The 23,270-nt window shown below is 41.7% G+C and overlaps 1 protein-coding gene across 5 annotated transcripts in view; it reads right to left on the reverse strand.

Annotated features, from left to right (window-relative positions):
- Positions 1–15,530, reverse strand: part of LOC117501678 (protein MTSS 1-like) — a 38,949-nt gene extending 23,419 nt beyond the window's left edge. For 3 of the 5 annotated variants that reach the window (XM_034160628.1, XM_034160629.1, XM_034160627.1), the window contains exon 1: positions 15,253–15,530. In XM_034160628.1, coding sequence (XP_034016519.1) covers positions 15,253–15,324 — 72 coding nt within the window. In that variant the 5' untranslated portion in view covers positions 15,325–15,530. The remainder of the gene's footprint in view (positions 1–15,252) is intronic. The other 2 variants (XM_034160631.1, XM_034160630.1) reach the window with 1 other exon arrangement.
- Positions 15,531–23,270: the final 7,740 nt, after the last annotated feature.

Genomic DNA, 23,270 nt, shown 5'->3' on the forward strand with positions numbered 1-23,270 from the left:
GAGTTTATCAGATGAATAAAAGTCTGATTACTTTGTAATTTGTTTGGTTTTTTACAGACAAAAAACAAAACAAAGAGTTACTAAATCAATAAATAATGTTAGTTCACAAGGTAAAATACAGTCTTTATAGCCAATTATATGGCATCTGGAAACTTTTCATTATTTCCGCACCAATCTCGACTTGTGCTTTTTGTTTTTTTTTTTTGATGATGCACATTTTTGCACAGCAGTTAACATTTTTAACATGAACTTACAGTTTCTTCATGTAAATCTGAGCTGCTACATTATGAACATCAGAATCTGCAGTGAACCGGGAGACAAATCAATACCACCAATCCATAAGCCCCGCCCACCCAGGCTCATCCACAGGACGCCAAACGAGCGCCTCCAGGCAAACAGTTCTACTGCACTGACTGGGCTCACAACTGCATGTGTGAAGACTGAAAACTGAGTGAGATAGAGGTGTCAAACTAGTGGCCCGAGGGTCAGTCGCAGCCCACCAGCCAGAAGATTACGGGTCATTTATAAATAATCATCCTCTGCAGCCATTTCCTTTCTGGGTTTTAGATGACACGCCCCAAACTGAACCTGAGTGATTTCTCTTTCAACTTCAGAAAATTTGTCCTGTGGTTTGTGAAGAAAAAAACAAATCAGAAGTGTTTGTTTTTCCAACACTGCTGTTGTGAAAGTGTCGTGACACGGACCCACAACAGGGGGCATTAATGAACGGACAATGGATAAGCCAAAAGTAACAATTTAATGTTGTGAATCGCACAACGACGTACAGACAATAACAATATGGTGACTGTCAATCATACACCAGGTGACGTGTGGGCAGGCTCGACGATAGAAGACGCCTGGCAAGAGAAGAGCCGGATCCCACACAGCTTCCACCACCAACGGAGCTGAAGAACACCGGAGCCGCCAAGCACTGCGCCCCAGGTAGCCACTGTCTTCAGCAGTCAGACCCGGTACTGCTGGCAGAGAACAGAGACAGTCCTGATGAGTGTGAGTTCGCACACTCAGTAATCCCACAGTCTGTATACAATTGGGAGGGAGAACCTCCACCTCCAATCACACACTCGTGCAGCTCCTGTCTAACCACTTATCTGGTTGGGGTGTGAAGCGAAGCCGTCGCTGATCACACCAAACGCCAATCCCACAGATAAGGACACACCACAGGAAAACGGCTGCAAAGAAGTTCAGACTATTAGTCAGTGTTAAGTCAGCAGAGAAGTTACCTGAATGGTAGCTAATTTCTCGGCGAGGAGGTGGAGTCGCAGTCCGGCCTTTATGGAGATGGTGATGAGTTGACTGAGTGACAGCTGGTGCTGATGAAGAGTGACAGCTGTCACTCCCAGTGGCTCCGGCGCCCTCTCGTGCTTGAAGCCCGCACTCCAAGCAGGGCACCATCTGGTGGTGGTGGGCCAGCAGTACCTCCTCTTCAGCGGCCCACACAACAACTGCCAGTTCTGGAAGGGTACTGTGCACTTCTAGAAGCTGCCTGGTAAAATTATAAAATACTTTTTCTTGAATAGTTTTGAGTTTAGTGCTCAGACAGTCTGAAAATTGTAACAAAACATCTGAAATCATACAAGAGCATTCCACACTTCCATTAGACCAATGTGGTCCAGGTCCACTTCCGGACAATTCCACTTTCTCATTCTGTGGGGAATAAATACACAAGAGGCAACAAACAGTATTTTTATAGCGCTTTTGTGATCAAAGCTCTTTACACTGATGCCTCACATTCACCCATTCACACACACACACACAGATGTCAGGGTGCAGCCATGCACTCACTACACACAACTCTGAAGTAAACAACAACAAGGAAAACTATCTAAACTAAACCTGTCCACCAGTACGGTTAGGTCACACAATCCTTTCTGTGACATCACTCACAGGAGAGCTTTCACCACAAATTACACTGAAATTTACACGTCAGTCAAATTTCAGAGGCAACAGCTTTGTGACCAGTCAAAAGTTATTATTAGATTTGCACAACATGAGGAAACCCTGCGATATTGTGATGACAATATAACTTGTAACTTTACAGGGCTGATTGGTGGATTGCTGCAGAGATAGTTGTCCTTCTGGAAGGTTCTCCACAGAGGAATGCTGGAGCTGTGGCAGAGTGACCATCGGGTTCTTGGTTACCTGCCTGACTAAGGCCCTTCTCCCCCAATTGCCAGTTTAGATGGGCGGCCAGCTCTAGGAAGAATCCTGGTGAATCTGAGCTTCTTCCATTTAAAGCCCCCATCACGCATAGCAAGAACATGTGCAGGAACCAGGTCGAAACGTCAAAAATTGCCATAATCGGACGCAGTCGAGAGGGAAAGAGGCGTGGTCAGCCATGTCAGAATGCATCCAGATTACCTCGTCCACACCTGCATGATGGCATCCAAAGCGTATGTGGACAACAGTTTAGATCTTAAAAAAAGAAAAAAAAGAAGCTTTTTCACATTGCCATTATGGAGTATTGTGTGTAGAAGTTTGAGGAAAAAATAAATTTCATCCATTTTGGAATAAGGCTGTATCATAACAAAATGTGGAAAGTGACGCGCTGTGGATACTTTCTGGATGCACCGTACGTGCTCAGACTGATGTGATGAGGACATTTTGATTAACTGTGCAGCACTCGTCAGGATAAAACCTTAAATGTGACCCAGATGTTCAATTCTGAGCAGGCGATGACGGACTGGCTGCTGTTGTTGCCACAGTGACAATTTATGTCCTCAGTGACTGTCAGATGCAGCGACAACATCCTCACTGCATACGTGTCCAAAAAAAACAGACTGAAGGAGGACATTACAGAGATACAAAAAATAAAATAAATTATATTATTCATGATTAACCCAACTGTTTTCTACTAATTACACATGTACTTCATAACACATACATTTATAATCAAAACGAGTGTATCACACACTGATCCATCTTAAACCATTTTAACATGAACTTAAAACTGTTAAACATGTTTCACTTCATATGTGACCTAAAAACATTTAAAAATCATCTGAAAAGGAAGCTCATTACACACGCTTACCATTGTTGTAGAACTGTTTAAAAACCGGTTTATCTCAAATAAACCTGAAAAGGAGAAACGCTGAGAATGTCACATGTAGCATTTCTTTCTTAAGCCACCCAAATTTCACTAAAGTGAAAAAATTTAGTTCCTGACAAAATTTAGTTTCTCCTGACATCCAAGCATTATGTCAGTTTATTTTTGAAGCATCTTGTAAAATTACAAGCTCATTTAAATCAAGAGAACATAATTATCTGGGAGGGAATTCCATAACAAATATTTTCTTTTTAACGCCATCTGCAGGAGGACGTGCGTGTGCACATGCATGAGCATTTTAAAAGGCCGGACGTTACCTTGGCGTGACGCATAACGCTCACGTCCGTGAGACGTCTTGTAAATTACATCAGAGGCATTATCATGTTACAAAAACAGTTCATTTTAAAAAATGTTTATTTTTCGCAAGCATTTAACTAATGTATGCGAAACATCTTAAAATTATGCAGAAACACTGTGGTTTTGGAGCATTTCCCCCCATGTTGGATTAGCAGCCAGAGAGACCAGCCAGTGACATCACAGTGCCTCTCTACTCCGATTCACTGTGTCCTTCCCATAATGCTTTGCACAAGTTTGGGGAAGCCCCCACATGATCTATGATGTCACTGTCAGAATGTTTTGGTCTCAACCATTGCTGCCTTAAGTAGTTCAAGTCTGTGTGTTCCTTTGAACATTTACCATTCAGGGGAACTATCTAATTTTTTTCTAGACAATGTGAATTTTGATCATACTGGTAACATTACCAATATATTAGTGATATTATGATTCCTACATTTAAAGGCTAATAAATAAAATTATAGTGGTGCCAGTGAAAATTGGCTTAAATCTTAAAAGGTCAGTGGCACTATATTTTTAATTATTAAACAAGTTTGTGATTATTCAAGTTGATAATTTATTTCAGTTTAAGGACTGATTATTCCAGCTCCATGAAATAAACAGGGCAGTGAAACACTAAATAGACTGCATTTATATAGCACTTTTCCATCTTCATCAGATGCTCAAAGCTCTTTACAATTATGCCTCACATTCACACAAACACACTCACACACCGATGTCAAGGTGCTGCCGTGCAAGGCGCTCACTACACACTGGGAGCAACTAGGGGATTAAGGACCTTGCCCAAGGGACCTTAGTGATTTTCCGGTCAGGCTGGGATTTGAACTGAGGATCCTCTGGCGTCAAGCCCAACACTTATCCACTAGAGCATCACCTCCCCTCCCCGGTGAAATTACTTAAAATAAAACCATTAACAGGCTCTTAGAAACCCTCAGTTTAAAAAAAAATAGTATATCAGAATGCTACAACCCCAATTCCAATGAAGTTGGGACGTTGTGTGAAATGTAAATTAAAACAGAATACAATGATTTGCAAATCCTCTTCAACCTATATTCAATTCAATACACCACAAAGACAAGATATTTAATGTTCAAACTAATAAACTTTATTGTTTTTGTACAAATATTTGCTCATTTTGAAATGGATGCCTGCAACACATTTCAAAAAAGCTGGGACAGTGGTATGTTTACCACTGTGTTACATCACCTTTCCTTCTAACAACACTCAATAAGTGTTTGGGAACTGAGGACACTAATTGTTGAAGCTTTCTTCGTGGAATTCTTTCCCATTCTTGCTTGATGTACGACTTCAGTTGTTCAACAATCCAGGGTCTCCGTTGTTGTATTTTGCGCTTCATAATGCGCCACACATTTTCAATGGGCGACAGGTCTGGACTGCAGGCAGGCCAGTCTAGTACCCGCACTCTTTTACTACAAAGCCACGCTGTTGGAACACGTGCAGAATGTGGCTTGGCAATGTCTTGCTGAAATAAGTGGGGACGTCCCTCAAAAAGACGTTGTTTGGATGGCAGCATGTGTTGCTCCAAAACCTGGATGTACCCTTCAACATTGATGGTGCCATCACAGATGTGTAAGTTGCCCATGCCATGGGCACTAACACAATGCCATACTATCACAGATGCTGGCTTTTGAACTTTGAGCTGGTAACAATCTGGATGGTCTTTTTCCTCTTTTCTCTGGAGGACACGACGTCCATGATTTCCAAAAACAATTTGAAATGTGGACTCAGACCACAGCAGACTTTTGCACTTTGTGTCTGTCCATTTCAAATGAGCTCAGGCCCAGAGAAGGCAGGGGTGTTTCTGGATGTTGTTGATGTATGGCTTTCGCTTTGCATGGTAGAGTTTTAACTTGCACTTGTGGATGTATGATATGTTATACATATGATATGACTGTTATCTCTAAAACTAGTTGTGAGGAGTTCCTGGATTTCTTTATTGATAAGGTTAGACTTATAAAGGACAACCTGCCTCCATGCCATGGTCCCCAGCACTGGGAACCTCCCACTCAGTGCTGGGCCTTATTTGAGCCTGTTACTGTAGAGGACATCTCAACCATCATGAATAAAGTGAAGCCATCCTCTGGTATTTTGGATGTTCTTCCGTTTAAACTGTTTGTGAATGTATCTGACTCCATCGGGCCCTACATTGCTAAAATGTTTAATATATCTTTGTCGAGTGGTGTGTTTCCCTGTTATTTTAAACATGCCATTGTGGAACCACAGTTAAAGAAAGCTGGATTGGATTCTACAGAGCTCAAGAACTTTAGGCCAATATCTAAAACCCCTTTCTTGGCCAAAGTCTTGGAAAAGGTAGTCTGTGCTCAATTGAGATCGTTTTTGCAGGCTAACAACATCCATGACACTTTTCAATCTGGGTACCGTGAGTTTCATTCTACTGAAACAGCCCTGTTGAAGGTGTCTAGTGACATGATGATGGCAGCTGACACTGGCAAATGTTCGGTGCTGATTCTGTTTGATCTGTCTTCGGCGTTTGATACCGTTGACCATGGCATTCTGATAAACAGATTGCGGGATTTGGTTGGAATGTCAGGTTGTGTTTTAGAGTGGTTTACCTCTTACCTGACTGGTAGAACTTTTAGTGTGACGGTGGGCAATGCAGTGTCGGAATCTGCAGATCTTCTGTGGGGTGTGCCACAGGGATCGGTCTTAGGACCTATTTTGTTCTCACTGTAGGGATCGAAGGTCACAGGCATTCAATGTTGGTTTTCAGCCTTGCCACATATGTGTGCAAAGTTCTCCAGATTCTCTGAATCTTCTGATTATATTATGGACTGTAGATGATGGAATCCCTAAATTCCTTACAAGTGAACGTTGAGAAACATTGTGCTTAAACTGTTGGACTATTTTTTTCACGCAGTTGTTCACAAAGTGGTGAGCCTCACCCCATCTTTGCTTGTGAACGGCTGAGCCTTTTGGGGATCCTCCTTTTATACCCAATCATGACACTCACAATTAGTGTCCTCAGTTCCCAAACACTTATCGGGTGTTGTTAGAAGGAAAGGTGATGTAACACAGTGGTAAACATACCACTGCCCCAGCTTTTTTGAAAAGTGTTGCAGGCAACCATTTCAAAATGAGCAAATATTTGCACAAAAATGCTAAAGTTTATCAGTTTGAACATTAAATATCTTGTCTTTGTGGTGTATTCAATTAAATATAGGTTGAAGCGGATTTGTACATCATTGCATTCTGTTTTTATTTACATTTTACACAATGTCTCAACTTCATTGGAATTGGGGTTGTAGTTTAGTCACTTATTGACCACAAAAAGGCATGAATGATTGAAAAACCAGTCACAACTTTGTGTGGCTAAAAGCAGCATAGATAGTGGTGCTGAAACAATTATTGTATATTAGATGATTGATAGAACTCCAACAGATCATTATTTTTGCGAAGCGATTAATTGCAACAAGTTATTTTAATCAATCAGAAAACCAAACCTTCTCTATTTCAATTTTTAATATTTTGCATTTGCTGCTTTGCTCTTTTCAAAAATCACTGTAAATTGAACTGAATAAATAAATGAATAAATAAGTTGAATTTGAGTGTAATTAGAGCTCACATATAATAATTTTATCATGGATAGTGTATTGCACCATATTTTGAAGTGAGTATTGTGATATAGTCATGTTAAAATCAAAAAATCCATAGAAGAACTAAATAGTAAATGGATAATGTCCAGGATTAGAATTCATGGTTCAAAATAATTTCTTTCATTTTAAATATTTACTGCTATTAAAATGTCCACAGAATTAGAGTGAGTAGGGGTGTAATAATTTATTGTACAGAAATGTAATGTGGAGCTAATGTACCATAACACACCTTTTTCTGGGAAATATTTTGGATTCATTTATTTAGTTGGATAAAAACACACACACATTTGCAGAAAAGACCTATTATGACCCTGAATTTTTTTTTTTTTTTAAAGGGTTTGTTTTAAATTAGCTAAGGTAGAATTGAAATGAAGTGTACCAATAGATTTTGAAAAATCCTGAAAAAACCCCACCAATGATCAAGATTAGATTAGATTAAGTGACTAATGGCTGTAAAATGAGCCGATGATCAAAGGTAGTCTGATGGCCAAGTGGCAAAAGAACAAAACTCATATTTCAGAAACAAAGACTAATGGTTTGACTGAAATGACCAAAACAACAGAGATCATGAAATGTAATCAATATTGATTTACTGTCTATCAAGTTGTCAATTCAGCAGGAGGGTAAGAAAATAAGAGAAAGAACCACAGACTGAACAGCAGTGAGAGAAACAATGAAAGCAAAAATGTGCGACACAGAAAAATTGTGTTTGAGGCTCCACGAGACCCCGCCCCCTTCCCTCACTGTCTGAAGCCTCGCTGCAGCGTTACCATGGCAATGGTATCCAGGCAATGACGCTGGGCATCACCTTCATGAACATAACAAGGCTGAACACACCGAGCTCTCCTGGACCCCCCCCCCCAAAAAAGGGGTGCTGATGGTAACACACACACACACACACACACACACAAAACAAAAAAAAAAACACAAAGTGCAACAAAAGAACAAAGGCTGAAGAGCAGACAAAGTATTACATTAACCAGTCAGGTCTCTCGAATGTTAAAACATCTCATCTTACCAGGATTGGAAGCTTAGTGCCAGAGAACGAGGCCAAAATGTAGAAGATGTTCATTTGATACTTTTCCATGAGCGAAGTACTGCCAATGCAATGAGCTCAGCTAGCTACTGTTAACAGGTCAGGTCTGGTCGCACGTGCTAGTGTGGCGCATTACTGCATCCATCACCCTATGGAACTGCTCTGATTCATGATTGGCAACCATCAAACCACTGGTCCATTCCGCCTCTTGACAGCAGCCATCGATCTGCTGCAGCTAGGTGATAAGTACAGGGGTAGCCTTAGTCTTCTCGTGCTGCTGAGGCACGGGTGCGCGGGATTACGCGCAGGGAAATGCAGCAAACTGTCATAATATTGTAACTGATATTCCTTCACTTAACCCAAAACCATTGTAATGATTCTCTGGAGAGACCTCGTACTGTCATCACTTGGGTCACAGGTCAGCATCCAGGTATCACAATCATACTGAAAGACAAGAAGAACCACAATCCTGAAGACCTGGACCTTCATCCTCTTTCTGCAAAGGCACCATTCAGGACCAAGTGGCAACACTCCAGCTCCCATTTTGACCCCAACCAGGAAGTGCAGTTCCTTGACTGGCCACTTGACGCTGGCTCCAAAACAGAGCACATTCCCATAGAAACCCATGTTAAACCATCCAACTTTAGAACAGAAATAAACATCTTTACAGCCTGTTATGAAAAAAACGGTTTTGGTCTCTACAGATACTTTCCTCCTCTGTAACAACTGTACATGGGGTGAATGTTTTCTAACTTCTTAGTTTAAGATGTTTTAATTAATAAAATTCTGTATAATAGTGGGGGCGTGGTAGCTTTGAGTGACAGGGACTTGGTCCATTGAGTCCTCCACTCGTAGTCTCCGACCGAAACAGAGCCACTCACTGTTGCATCTGTTTTGAGTATTTTATTACAAACACCTGCAATAATATAGCTTGTTGTGCAGTGAAACATCCTAATTCGCTGTTTTGCAGTTGTGAATATCTCGCGGTCTGTGACTCATGCAAAAGGTCAGTTTCAGCAGAGTTCCAGTTCAGTACACAATGTAAACAAACCTTGTGAAGTATAGACAATATCGGGACACGACAGAAGTCCATCAAAGGTGCTACACCTCCTCTAGATAACCATCTCAACTTGCGAGAGTGTATCATCATCATAATCACCCATGAACTCGCTGGATCAATGCCATCCACATCCTCGCTAGCCATTGATTACATGCGCTGTGAGACGACAGCACTCTGCTGGCGCCGCAGTGCATTCTGGAAAGCGCAGGGTGCCGCCAGGGGGATTAAGTACTGAATGGATCATCTAAGATGTCTCTGTTGCAATATTCATGTTGAGTGACACTCTTGTCTTATTTAATATTGTATGCTAACAGTGTTAGCACTTTTAGTAACTGTTGGGAGGTCCACTTAATGCACTTTACTGAGGAAATATGCGGCAGGTAACTTTTACAATCCACACCAAAGTAAACCGTTATGAGAACCACCACAAAGTCCACAAAAATATGAATGAATTAATACCCAAACCGAGGTTAGCTGTTAGCTTGCACTTCGGACTCACCAAGAGGGGAGTATTCAGGCTTTAATTCGTCACACGCGGCACCACCCACGGTCTGCACCTTTATGCGTTAATGAGTTCATTGTGAATCAGTGCAGGTAGGCTCTCAACATGGCGACGCCCAGAAAAGGCAGTCATTTCTGCTGTTCCAGGTCTCTAGAGAAAACCAACGGATGACGTCATGCAGGTTCTGTCCAGTATATATACACAGTCTATGGTCAGGACAAAATACCAGTATCTAACCAAACGCTGGGTCCATAAGTATTTGGACTGATAACTTTTGTAATTTTGTCTCTGCAGAACAACAGAATCGAGATGAAGTGAAACCATCAAGATGTGCTTGTAGTGGAAACAAACAGCTTTAATTCAAGGGGTTTAACATTAACCATTTTGGAATTACAGCCATTTCTTTTTTAAACACAGTCCCCACATTTTCAAAGGGCAGCTGAGGGAGGACGCACTGTCACCACCACACTCCAAAACCACTCTGGGTCCTGGATGACAACTACCCCAAAGTAACCCTCCATGTGTTACAGCAAGGTGAAACACGGGAGTGTCTTTGACCTTCTCCAGTCGCTGGGGTCCTTGCCCCGCACTCAGAGAGACACACCACATGGCCAAATTGTCGTAGCTGATGTTCCCTTAACAATACAAGTGATACTCCTCAATCTGACTCTCCCAAAATAAATTGCTCTTTTGAAACAGTTATCCCAGTAGTACCCAATGACCCCCCAAAGAGACCAGGTACCACAGTGGCAAGGACAACCCAGATTACAGACTATGCCTGTATACTGCTCGGTGCCAGGATGCAAACCCAACTGAAGAACTTTGGTTCTAAAATACCTTTACATGCCATGAAGAGGTTTAGCTTTATTCACACACCTCCATGAGAATACTGGGGATCCCAGAATCAAATCAAATCAATTTTATTTATATAGCACCAAATCACAACAAAGTTTCCCCAAGGCGCTTTATAATGTAAGGCAAAAGCCATACAATAATTACAGAAAAACCCCAACGGTCAAAACGACCCCCTGTGAGCAAGCACTTGGCGACAGTGGGAAGGAAAAGAAGAGCCTAACTGTATGAGAGAGGAAGAAAAGAAGCTGGAACCACTCAAAATTGTGTTTTGTTTTTTCCACCTTGAGGGTGATCCTTTTTCAAAACTAAACAAAAGAGTAAAACTTGGGTTTAGTAGTTCTTGAAAGAGTCTCTGTAGGCTGACGTGAAGCTACTCTAAGAGGATGAGTAGATTTCTCCTCTCGGGAATCACATTCAGATCAGTTCCACTTAAAAGGATCAACATGAATGTGTCTGCTTCAGTTAACCTACTACAACACACATGGCGTGTGTACACGCATGCACACACACTACAGAAACAAAACCTACAACAACCTGTCAATAATGACACAAAATGAGGCATTAACACACACACACACACACACACACACACACACACACACACACACACACACACACACACACACACACACGTTGTGCACTCAATATAAAGCATTTGTGCTTTATATTGAGTACATGTGTCACTTTTGTTGTTGCAACCCCTCAGAGAGAAAAAAAAATAAATCATAAGAACGACACCTCTTCACTTGCAAGAAAGTCTTTTTTTTTTATTAATTGTTTGGGTAGGAATGAAAGAGCAAAAAATTGACTTAAATTTCACATAATTCTGGTGGAGGACTCGTGACAGACAAAGTGGCTGGCAGCGATTAGAAGGCCCCGTTGTTCACACGTAGTCCGCAGCACTGAGCCAAGTACTGCAAGCTGCCGCTGGAAAGAAGTGGAGGGCAGGAGGTTTAGGTTAGAGGTGCCAGCTTGTGACCAGAAGACCTTCAGTTCAATTACCTGCCAGACAGTAACGTCACTAAAGTGACCTTGAGCAAGACCGTTAATCTTCAGATTGCTCCCACTGTGCAGGTGGAGACCCCTGCATGGTGGCACGTCCGTGTGTGAACGGATGAATTTGAGGTATCATTGTGTCATGCTTTGATCATCTGCATCAGATGGAAGAGCGTAACAGAAACGCAGTGAATTTCCCGTTCAGGTGTGTGACAGTAGGTACAGAAAGAAATGTAATATTCAGTCAGTCCGTGCAGGTGATGTCACAGATGCACTGCCCTATTTCACTTTCAGCCATTTTAATTATGACACTAATCATAATTAGTAGGAAGCGGTTCAACAGGCAGAAAAACCCCAACAGAGCCTGACCGATATATCGATTGGCCAAAAGCATCGGCCGATATAAGCCTTTGACAAACATTTCACTTTCAGTTATTTTCGCCGATATGAAAACTTTAATTTTTCCAAATAAACAATGCAGAAAAGCCCTTCGGCTGCTGCAAATGTTTTCACTGTAGAGTTTGTCTAGAGGGCGGTGACAGCAATGCTTTCAAGCATGACTGGGACCCCCTTCACCACATGGTCACATTAACTACAAGAGACAGAGGCAAAGCAAACAGCTGCCATTCATTTTCAACCAGAGTGCCAATTTACAGAGACAAATGGTCACTATGCCAACAGTTAGGCAGGGCCAAAATAAAGAAAAGTCTATTTTATGCAAATGCTGAGTGATGCAACACAGCAATTATGAGTACAATTGACAGCAACATGACAGATTGGTTGGTTGGTTGTATTTTGTATATATTTTGGTTGGTTGCATTTTTGTATTTTGATGGTTATATTTTGTAAAAGTTAGAAACACTTTTATATATCTGCAGATATATAGGTATTGTAATTTTTTTACTCCTTAATATCAGTATCACATCGCACCCCCCCACCCCCGCCCCCTAAAAAAACATGTATCAATGAGACTCCAATCCTAATCCTTTGTCATCTACCGTGGAAGAACAGACAAATCCACATCACTGCCCAACAATTACTGAAAAATCCAACAGGATTACATGTCATTCTTTCAAGTACCCTTCCCAAATTTTGCCTATGCTGCAGACATACTACATGTAAACTAACATACCTGCACAAAGAGCCTGAAATTTAATGATGTATCATAAAACTTTGTCTACTCTACACTCATCCCTTAGCTGCTTTCCCCCCACAAAACCAAAAATAGCTACAATAGGTACGGTCAGACCTACGTCACTTTCGCCGCCATTTTGAATTGCCACTGAAAACAAACTGTATGTGCACTCACACCCATTGTCGATATAGCCATCTTTACCAAATGGCATATGAGTATGTGAAGAGCCTTGATAGGTGTGCAAAAGATGCTGCATAGTAGAGAAGCTTGAATCTTCGACTAGACTGGGTTGCTTGACGCGAGGACGTTTTGCTTCAAATCGCAGAAGCTTCTTCAGCTAAAATTCTTGCTCTGGTAGTCTGACTTCTGTCTTGACTCTTGTAGACAGGCAACTGCGTCAAGCAACCCAGTCCAGTCGAAGATTCAAGCTTCTCTACTATGGAAACCACCTGGACAACTGAGAGCCTTCACAGAAAAAAGTTGCAGTTAAAATGCTCATAGTTGGATATCGGGATAGAGCTGATGGCCCGCCGTGAGGCGAGCTGCTGTCTGTCCCAGCCCCTGCCTCTCGGCGCCCCCTCGATGCTCTTAGCTGAGTGTCCCACGGGGTCCGAAGCGTTTACTTTGAAAAAATTAGTGTTCAAAGCAGGCCCGGCCACCCGAATACCCCAGCTAGGAATAATGGAGTAGGAGTCAGGTTCTATTTTGTGGGTTCTCTCTCTCTGAACTGGGGCCATAATTAAGAGGGACGGCTGGGGGCATTCGGATTGTGCCACTAGAGGTGAAATTCTTAGACCGGCACAAGACTGACGAAAGTGAAAGCATTTGCCAAAAATGTTTTCATTAATCAAGAAAGAACGTTGGAGGTTTGAAGACTATCAGATACTGTCATAGTTCCAACCATAAACAATGCCAACTAGCAATCCGTCTGCGTTATTCCCAAGACCATCCTCGTTTACTCGGCTGGTAGCAGCCAGCCATTTATCCCTTCTGTCCGGACTTCTGTGGCGCTTTGGGAGCTTTTCGATCTTTTAACTTATCGTGGTTGTTACTAGGGCTGCAGCTATCGAATATTTTTGGAATCGAGTATTCTATCGATTATTTTATTGATTAATCGAGTAATTGGATAAAAAAGTACTTTTGTATTTTTAAACAATATCAATAGTGGCAGGGATCTCCCTAAGCAATGGCACAATGTCGGTGTGCCATCATGCAGATTTTTAAGTTTAGGATGTTCCCTCTCTCTCTGTTTTCCCAGGTAATTATTTATTTTTTCACATTACTAAGAGTTTTGAAGCTTTGCCCAACCATACGCCTAGGCGCTCTGTGAAATCTTCAGTCTGTGGACAGGACATTCTTTTTTTTTTCTTATTGCACATTTCATTTGCACTTTTTTTGGCTGTGAGTTATTCAGCGTTTAGTGTATATTTCTACATGCCGTACAGAGCAGCTCAAACCAAAGTCAAATTCCTTGTTTTTTGTGGATACTTGGCAAATAACAAAGCCTTTGAAAAAAACAGCTGTGGAGTGCAACATTTCCACAACAGCTGCACTGATAAATTAACTCTACAGCCTGTTGATAAAAATTCTTATCAAATCTGAATATAGGCATTTTTTTGAATAGTTAAACATGATTAATTTAAAGTGCGCTTCCTTTCGCTTCATCTGCGGAAGTGGAGAGCAGCCAGTGGAGCAAACCACGTTTTAAAAATATATATATATATATATATAAACACACTGCTTGACTTTAAATGCATAATAAGTCTTTCATATGATCAGCACATACCCTTTCTCTTAAAAGGCTTTATTTTACTCAGCATGTGGCTTTGTAAACTTGTAGCATCGCCTGCTACATTGATTAGCACTTACATTAGTTATGGGCATGCTCTACGGTCTTCTCGTTTTTTGTAAGAACGTGACAGTGCCACCTAGAGGCCTGGCATATGTACTACAGCTTTAAACAAAGCTTCGAGGCAAAGAATTTGCCTCGAACATTTTTTGTAATCGAATTATTTGCATTACTCAATTAACCGTTTCAGCCCTAGGTGGTGCAGTTAACTGCAACACATGATCATGTCATTCTCTGTGAAACCTGGTGTATATTAAGTAGAAAAAAATGTGGCAGAATGATGCGAGCACAATGGACGTCAAGTAGGAAATGAGCGTGACAGCGGTTTGATTTCAGCGGCTCACTGGTTACTACGCGCGTTGCTATGTGTGCACGTATCAAGGACCCGGATGTCCGACCGTACCTATGTTGGAATACCAAGCTTCCTTTGATGAACTTGTCATATCTGCTTAAAGTGATGGTAACCTGTGAAGTCACCTGTGGTTTCATTACAATCCTGCAACCTGCTGCAGAACCAGTTTGTGAGCTCTATGACTGTAAACCACAGGTTGCAGTCCACATCCGGCCCCCGGGGCGCCAGTTTTAGACCTGCCTCAGTCAAGTCATTTTCGCACACTCAGGTGCATGAAAAGGTTCCAGAGCTCGACCACACCCCGATCCGTAATTAGCACATTAACGATGCCTGTAGACGAGATCTTTCTTTTTATTTCAGGCTCAACAGTCCGCCGTCCAGGCGGGGGAACATTCCTGTGTTTTTTAAATTTACCTTCATATCTGCGATGACGGTCTGGAAGAGGCCCCCCAGCGCGCTGCACTCTCTCTCCATCAACGTCTCCATGTTCGCTCCAAATCCCGGAGAGTCTCAGAGAGGCAGCGGTCCACAGACGAAGCCACAGACGGACAAAGAGAAGCTCAGAGCCGCACACAACCACCCGCTCCCCTCCCGGACGACTGGAACCAAACCCATGTCTGCATTTCAAAGAGAAGAATAAAATAAACGCATGAAATCTGCCCAAACAGAAAACGCTTGACAGCAAAGTGCTCCTTGGCGAGCGGCGGGAGCGCGAGCACAAAGCGGCGGGAACGCGCGTCTCCGTAGCCCCGCCCACTCCAAACAAGACTGTGTATGTATATGTATATATGTATATATATATATATATATATGTGTATATATATATATATATGTATATATATATATATATATATATATATATATATATATATATATATATATATATGTATATGTGTATATATATATATATATATATATATATATATATAATCTTTTTATTGTGCAAATGTTTAATACATTTCACAAATGCCCCATTAGGAAAAAGGAAAAATATTATTTATTCCGAATATACGCTTATTTTTTAAAATCCTTTTTTAGATTTTCTTATTTTTGGTTAATAATTTTATTCTGAACAGACTGTTGAAGCAAAGCAAACTTACAGAATACATAAGCAAGCGGGTATTTGGTATGGATTTTAAAGGGTTCGAGCATTTAGAAATTTGCTAAAAAATATGATAATACTAAATATTTCTTTTTATTCTTCAAAAGTGGCTTAACAGAAAATCGAATTTGAAATATCCATTCTTACAAAAATCAATTGCCGTTTTTATTTAACTGAAAATAGTAAAACAAGAAACATCTTCAAATTAAAAAAATGAACCTAAAACATCAAAAGAACAAAGAGAATACACATTAGGATGTCAGAAAAAATCCACAACGAATGGAACAGAAAAATATATATAAAAAAAATAAACAGGAATAACTCAAACTATGCCTAAATAAAATAAAAACAACTGGTATATTTAATGTTGATGCTGTTGAAAATATCCAGCACTTCGTTAGTTCAAGGGAATAATTAATAATAATAAAGTAAAAAACAACAGACGTATCTTAATGTTAATAAGAAAAGAACGTGGACATTAATGCTCGTAAGAATCTTTAAAGAAGTGACATAAAGTGTCACCCTTGTGAAAAATAAATTGTTTTTGTTCGTTTAAAAATAGAATGCCCGCCTCGTTGATTTGTTTGAAAGAGAACATTTTTTATTCCATAACAGACATTTCGAATGTAAACTTTATTATGCTAAACAGATTAGAAGGAAACAGCTGCCTGTTAAATATAATCAACAGTTGACAAACGTCTGGCGCAAACTACGTGTTAAGCTACAGCGCCATCTGGAGGGCACAGAAGATAATACATAAATAAAGCAGTTGGAGAGGAACATAATTTTAAAAAGTGACAAGATACTCCAGGATTAAAGATGTGGAGAATCCCACAAAAAATTTACTTTAGAGTTTCAATTAAAAAAATATTCACAGCATTCTGACATTAATTTATCTGTCCCACGTGTCATTTATATAATTTAGATTTATATAATTTAGATTCACTGAAAATTTCCAATCTAACGAACTGTCTTAAATTAGGAGGTTATTGTAGGACAAGAAAGAGTAGAAAATGTTTTTTTTTTTATGGCTTTTGAGATTATTTATGCTGTTTTTGGTTCATTTTGATTTTTTTTTTCCTTCTTATCCTCTGAAAATCATGTTAACCTCACTGACCTTTGAGAATGGGGGCACCTAGTGGTCAACATTACTCAACGGTCCTCTGTTTCTCAACGTAAAATATTTTCAAAACTCGAGATTTTTTTTAAATTGATCTTGCTCACATGTTAGAACTGGACTGTGGTGCTTCTGAACTATTTTAAATAGGAAAAACAACATTTAACAGATGCTTTTATTCAAAGTGATATACGATATACGTAATACATAGCAGGAGTGGTGACCAAGTGGTTAATGCACTTGGTTTCAGTTCAGAAGGTTCCGGGTTCAAATCCCACCCCTGCCACATTTCTCCATGTAATGTGGAGTTGCGTCAGGAAGGGCATCCGGCGTAAAAAAACCTGTGCCAATTCAACATACAGATCCACCTTGGATTTGCTGTGGCAACCCCGAGTGCAAACAAGGGAACAGCCGAAGGGACCTACATACAGTATATAGATAGTAGTATAGTAAGTATATACATAGTAAGTATATAGAATATCATGAAAAAGTTGATTTATTTCAGTAATTCCATTCAAAAAGTGAAACTTGTATATTATATTTATTCATTACACACAGACTGATAGATTTCAAGTGTTTATTTCTTTTAATTTTGATTATTATAACTGACAACTAATGAAAACCCCAAATTATATGACCAGCACCTGTATGTATATACAGTGAGGAAAATAAGTATTTGAACACCCTGCGATTTTGCAAGTTCTCCCACTTAGAAATCATGGAGGGGAATGAAATTTTCATCTTAGGTGCATGTCCACTGTGAGAGACAAAATCTAAAAAAAAAAAAAATCTGGAAATCACAATGTATGATTTTTTAAATAATTTATTTGTATGTTACTGCTGCAAATAAGTATTTGACCCCCTACCAACCAGCAGGAATTCTGTCTCTCACAGACCTGTTAATTTTTCTTTAAGAAGCCCTCTTATTCTGCACTCTTTACCTGTATTAATTGCACCTGTTTGAACTTGTTACCTGTATAAAAGACACCTGTTCACACACTCAATCAGTCACACTCCAACCTGTCCACCATAGCCAAGACAAAAGAGCTAAGGACTCCAGGGACAAAACTGTAGACCTGCACAAGGCTGGGATGGACTACAGGACAACAGGCAAGCAGCTTGGTAGAAGACAACAACTGTTATAATTATTTATTAGAAAGTGGAAGAAACACAAGATGACTGTCAATCTCCCTCGGTCTGGGATTCCATGCAAGATCTCACTTTGTGGGGTAAGGATGATTCTGAGAAAGCTCAGAACTACACAGGAGGACCTGGTCAATGACCTGAAGAGAGCTGGGTGTTGTGTGGCTGGGGTGCCTGGCTGGTTTTTGTTTCTGTCTTCTGTTTTTCCTTCCAGGTGGCATGCGTTCAGGACTGAGTGGCTGATGTGTGGCTGAGTTATTAGGACCTCACCCTGATCACCTGAGGCTGGTCATGTGCAGCTCGTCAGGACTCACAGCTGTGGTGCATCTGTATGGATTGGGGCATGGTTGCATTTAAGTCTGGAGTACACAGTGTGTATTTGCCAGAGACTCAACCTTGTGACCAGACGGGTGAGATCGACGTTTGGAGAACCATCTCATCTTTATGGACGCAGAGACCGTACCAGGTTTGATGCCATGGTCTGTGAAAGAGGAGGGGGTGAGGTCTCACGCTCATCAGTACACTTCCTGAGGTACTTTAGGTTTTGTGACTAACATGAGTACAGTCAGTAGATGTGGTGTCCCTCACACCTTATTATATTGAGCTGTTATGTTAGTCGTTTAATCAGCTTCCACTGCAGTGGAGAATTGAACTGGGTGTTCCATGCCTGCAGGGTGGGAAGCTGATTGGTGATTAAGCCAGGAAGTGTTTGCTGATTATGTACACCTTTGAGTGGTCTCTCTGTGTATGGAGTGGTGGACTCACATTATGGTTTCTTCTTTCACAGACTCGGTTGGTCGCGGCCACCTGGGGGGTGTCGGCGGGGTCAACTGCACCGTATTGAAGGGAGGATGGATGGGGTCATGTATTGTGAGATTCTGGCAAACAACTTCCTTCCCTCAGTAAGAGCATTGAAGATGGGTCATGGCTGGGTCTTCCAGCATGACAATGACCCCAAACACACAGCCAGGGCAACTAAGAAGGGGCTCCGTAAGAAGCATTTCAAGGTCCTGGAGTGGCCTGGCCAGTCTCCAGACCTGAACTCAATAGAAAATCTTTGGAGGGAGCTGAAACTCCAAACCTGAAAGATTTGGCGAAGATCTGTATGGAGGAGTGGACCAAAATCCCTGCTGCAGTGTGTGCAAACCTGGTGAAAAACTACAGGAAACATTTGACCTCTGTAATTGCAAACAAATGCTACTGTACCAAATATTAACATTGATTTTCACAGGTGTTCAAATACTTATTTGCAGCAGTAACATACAAATAAATTATTTTAAAAAAAAAATCATACATTGTGATTTCCGGATTTTTTTTTTTTTTTAGATTATGTCTCTCACAGTGGACATGCACCTAAGATGAAAATTTCAGACCCCTTCGTGATTTCTAAGTGGAAGAACTTGCAAAATCGCAGGGTGTTCAAATACTTATTTTCCTCACTGTGTATATATATATATATATATATTTCAGCCATTTATTCTCAAACAACTGTGTCTCCTCTTTTTAAATCAAAATGAAAAGAGAACTACCCAAATGACCTTGATCAAAAGTTTACATACCCCTGTTCTTAATACTGTGTATTGCCCCTTTAACGTCAACGACAGCTTGGAGTTGTGGACGAGGCTCTCTGATGGTAAAGCTGCCACTGAATATGTCTTGGACTTTATTTACATTAATTACAAAGAAATACAAACAACTCAACCACATGGGGTGTGCAGCCAGTACATTCTGAGTGCCGGTCCCAAGCCCGGATAAATGAGGAGGGTTGCTTCAACTATGCAGACTAAGACTCGAATTTCCACACCGGATCGGTCGCGGCCTGGGTTAACAACGTCCGCCACCAGTGCTGTTGCCCAACAGGGTGTCGGTGGAAATTGGGCTACTGCTGGGTGAAGAAGAGGAGGAGAACGTTTCCACAAACAGTGGAAGAAGAAGAAAACTAGAAGGGTGGAAATGAGAGTGGGGACTTTGAATGTTGGTAGTATGACTGGTAAAGGGAGAGCTGGCTGATATGATGGAGAGGAGAAAGGTAGACATATTGTGTGTGCAAGAGACCAAGTGGAAGGGAAGTAAGAGCAGGAGCATGGTGGGTACAAGTTGTTGTACCATGGTGAGGACAGGAAGAGAAATGGTGTTGGGGTCATTTTAAAGAAAAAGTATGTTAAAAGTGTGTTGGAGGTTAAGCGAGTGTCTGACAGGGTGATGAGTGTGAAGTTGGAAATTGAAGGGGTGATGATGAATATCATCAGTGCATATGTTGGGGAAAGTGTAATGTACGGACTCACAACAGGGGGCGCAAATGAACGGTCAATAGATAATCCAATAAATACAATTTATTGTGGCAAATGTGCACAACAGGTCGAATACTGCTTTTAGACAGTCAATCACAAAATACAATTGGTGACGTGTGGGCAGGCCCGAGGGTAAGAGACGCCTATCCAGAGAAGAGCCAGGGCCCACAAGGTTCCGCCGCCAACGAAGACCTGCAGTATACTGAAGCCGCCAAGTCCCGAGTCCCCAGGTGGCCTCTGCTTCAGCTGTCAGATCCGGTACTGCTGGCAGGAACAAAAACAGGTTAATGGTGGGTGTGTGGACACCCAGTAAGCAGTCAGCAAGCTCACAGTTCTTATCCAGTTGGAGGGGACACCTCCACCTCCAACTCAGGAACAATTCAACGGCAGAGCCTGAACTACTACTTATCGTAAGTGGAGCGAGGAGTGAAGGTCGTCACTCCTCCACCGTCCACAAACCCAGCTCCAGCTGCAAGTAGAGTTCCAGGTACTCCTGCAAAAGGTTCAGAACAGACAAGGTACATGCGTTCGGCACAGAAAAATGGCTGAGAGGATTACCTGTGTGGTAAACTGATATCTCGGCAGAGATGTGGTGTCTCCTCCAGGCTTTTATGGTGTAGTGATGATGATTACTGACAGCTGTCAGTCCTGGCTCCTGGGTAGTGACTGCGCCCTCTGGTGCCTGAAACCCGACTACAGGCAGGGCGCCCTCTGGCGTAGGCCAGCAGTACCTCCTCTTCGGGCGGCCCACACAACAGCATATACCCCACAGGTAGGTTGTGAGATGAAGGCGAAAGAAGATTTCTGGAGTGTGTTAGATGAGGTGGTGGAGAGTGTGCCCAAGCACGAAAGAGTGGTGATAGGAGCAGACTTCAATGGGCATGTTGGTGAAGGGAACAGAGGTGATAAGGAAGTAATGGGTAGCTATGGTATCAAGGATAGGAATGAGGAAGGACAGATGGTAGTTGATTTTGCAAAAAGGATGGAAATGGCTGTGGTGAATACCTACTTTAAGAAAAGGGAGCAGCACAGGGTAACATATAAGAGTGGAGGAAGGTGCACACAGGTGGACTACATTCTTATAGGAGATGCAAGCTAAAAGAAATCAGAGATTGTAAGGTGGTGGCAGGAGAGAGTGTCATTAGACAGCATAGGATGGTTGTTTGTAGGATAACTTGAGAGGTAAAGAAGAAGAAGAGAGTGAGAGCTCAACAAAGGATCAGATGGTGGAAGCTGAAGGAGGAAAACTGTTCTGTGAAATTTAGCGAGCAGGTGAGAGAACCACTGGTTGGAGGGGAAACAATTTTGGACATCTGGAAAAGTACTGCAGATGTGGTGAGGGAGACAGCTAGGACAGTACTGGGTATGACATCTGGACAGTGGAAGGAAGACGAGGAGACAAGGAGAGATAGTCGGAGAGATGAAGAAAGTAGACAGGAGTACAAGGAGATGCGGCATAAGGCGAAAAGAGAAGTGGCAAAAGTGAAGGAAAAGGCATATTGCGAGCTGCACAAGAAGTTGAATAGTAAGGAAAGAGAAAAGGACTTGTACTGATTGGCCAGACAAAGGGACAGAGCTGGAAAGGATGTGCAGCAGGTTAGGGTGGTAAAAGATCCACATGGTAATGTGCTCACAAGTGAGGAGTGTGTGTTGAGAAGGTGGAGGGAATATTTTGAAGAGCTGATGAATAAAGAAAATAAGTGAGAGAAAAGGCTGGATGAAGTGGTGAGAGTAAATCAGGAAGTACAAGAGATTAGTAAGGAAGAAGTGAGGGCTGCTATGAAGAGGATGAAGAGTGGAAAGGCAGTTGGTCCAGATGACATTCCAATGGAGGCATGGAAATGTCTAGGAGAAATGGCAGTAGAGTTTCTAACCAGATTGTTTAATAAACTCTTGGAAAGTGAGAGGATGCCTGAGGAGTGGAGACGAAGTGTGCTGGTTCCTATTTTCAAGAACAAGGGTGATGTGCAGAGCTGCAGTAACTACAGAGGCATAAAGTTGATCAGCCACAGCATGAAGTTATGGGAAAGAGTAGTAGAAGCTAGGCTTAGAAAACAGGTGAAGATCTGTGAGCAGCAATATGGTTTCATGCCGAGAAAGAGCACTACAGATGCAATATTTGCTCTGAGAATACTGTTGGAGAAGTACAGAGAAGGCCAGAAAGAGTTACATTGTGTGTTTGTGGACTTAGAAAAAAGCTTATGATAGGGTGCCAAGAGAAGAGCTATGTTATTGTATGAGGAAGTCTGGAGTGGCAGAGAAGTATGTTAGGGTAGTGCAGGACATGTACAAGAATAGTGTGACAGCCATGAGATGCGCAGTCGGAATGACAGACTCTTTCAAGGTGGAGGTGGGATTACACCAAGGATCAGCTCTGAGTCCTTTCTTGTTTGCAGTGGTGATGGACAGGTTGACAGATGAGATCAGACAGGAGTCCCCATGGACTGTGATGTTTGCAGATGACATTGTGATCTGTAGTGAGAGTAGACAGCAAGTTGAGTCTAGTCTGAAGAGGTGGAGATATGCTTTGGAGAGAAAGGGAATGAAAGTCAGTAGAAGCAAGACTGAGTACATGTGTGTGAATGAGAGGGAGCCCAGTGGACTAGTGCAGTTACAAGGAGTAGAAGTGGTGAAAGTAGGTGAGTTGAAATATTTGGGTCAACTGTTCAAAGTAATGGAGAGTGTGGTAAAGAGGTGAAGAAGAGAGTGCAGGCAGGGTGGAGTGGGTGGAGAAAGGTGGCAGGAGTGATTTGTGACCGAAGAATATCAGCAAGAGTGA

Source organism: Thalassophryne amazonica, chromosome 20, assembly GCF_902500255.1.
Source record: "Thalassophryne amazonica chromosome 20, fThaAma1.1, whole genome shotgun sequence".
NCBI classification, from domain to species: Eukaryota; Metazoa; Chordata; class Actinopteri; order Batrachoidiformes; family Batrachoididae; genus Thalassophryne; species Thalassophryne amazonica.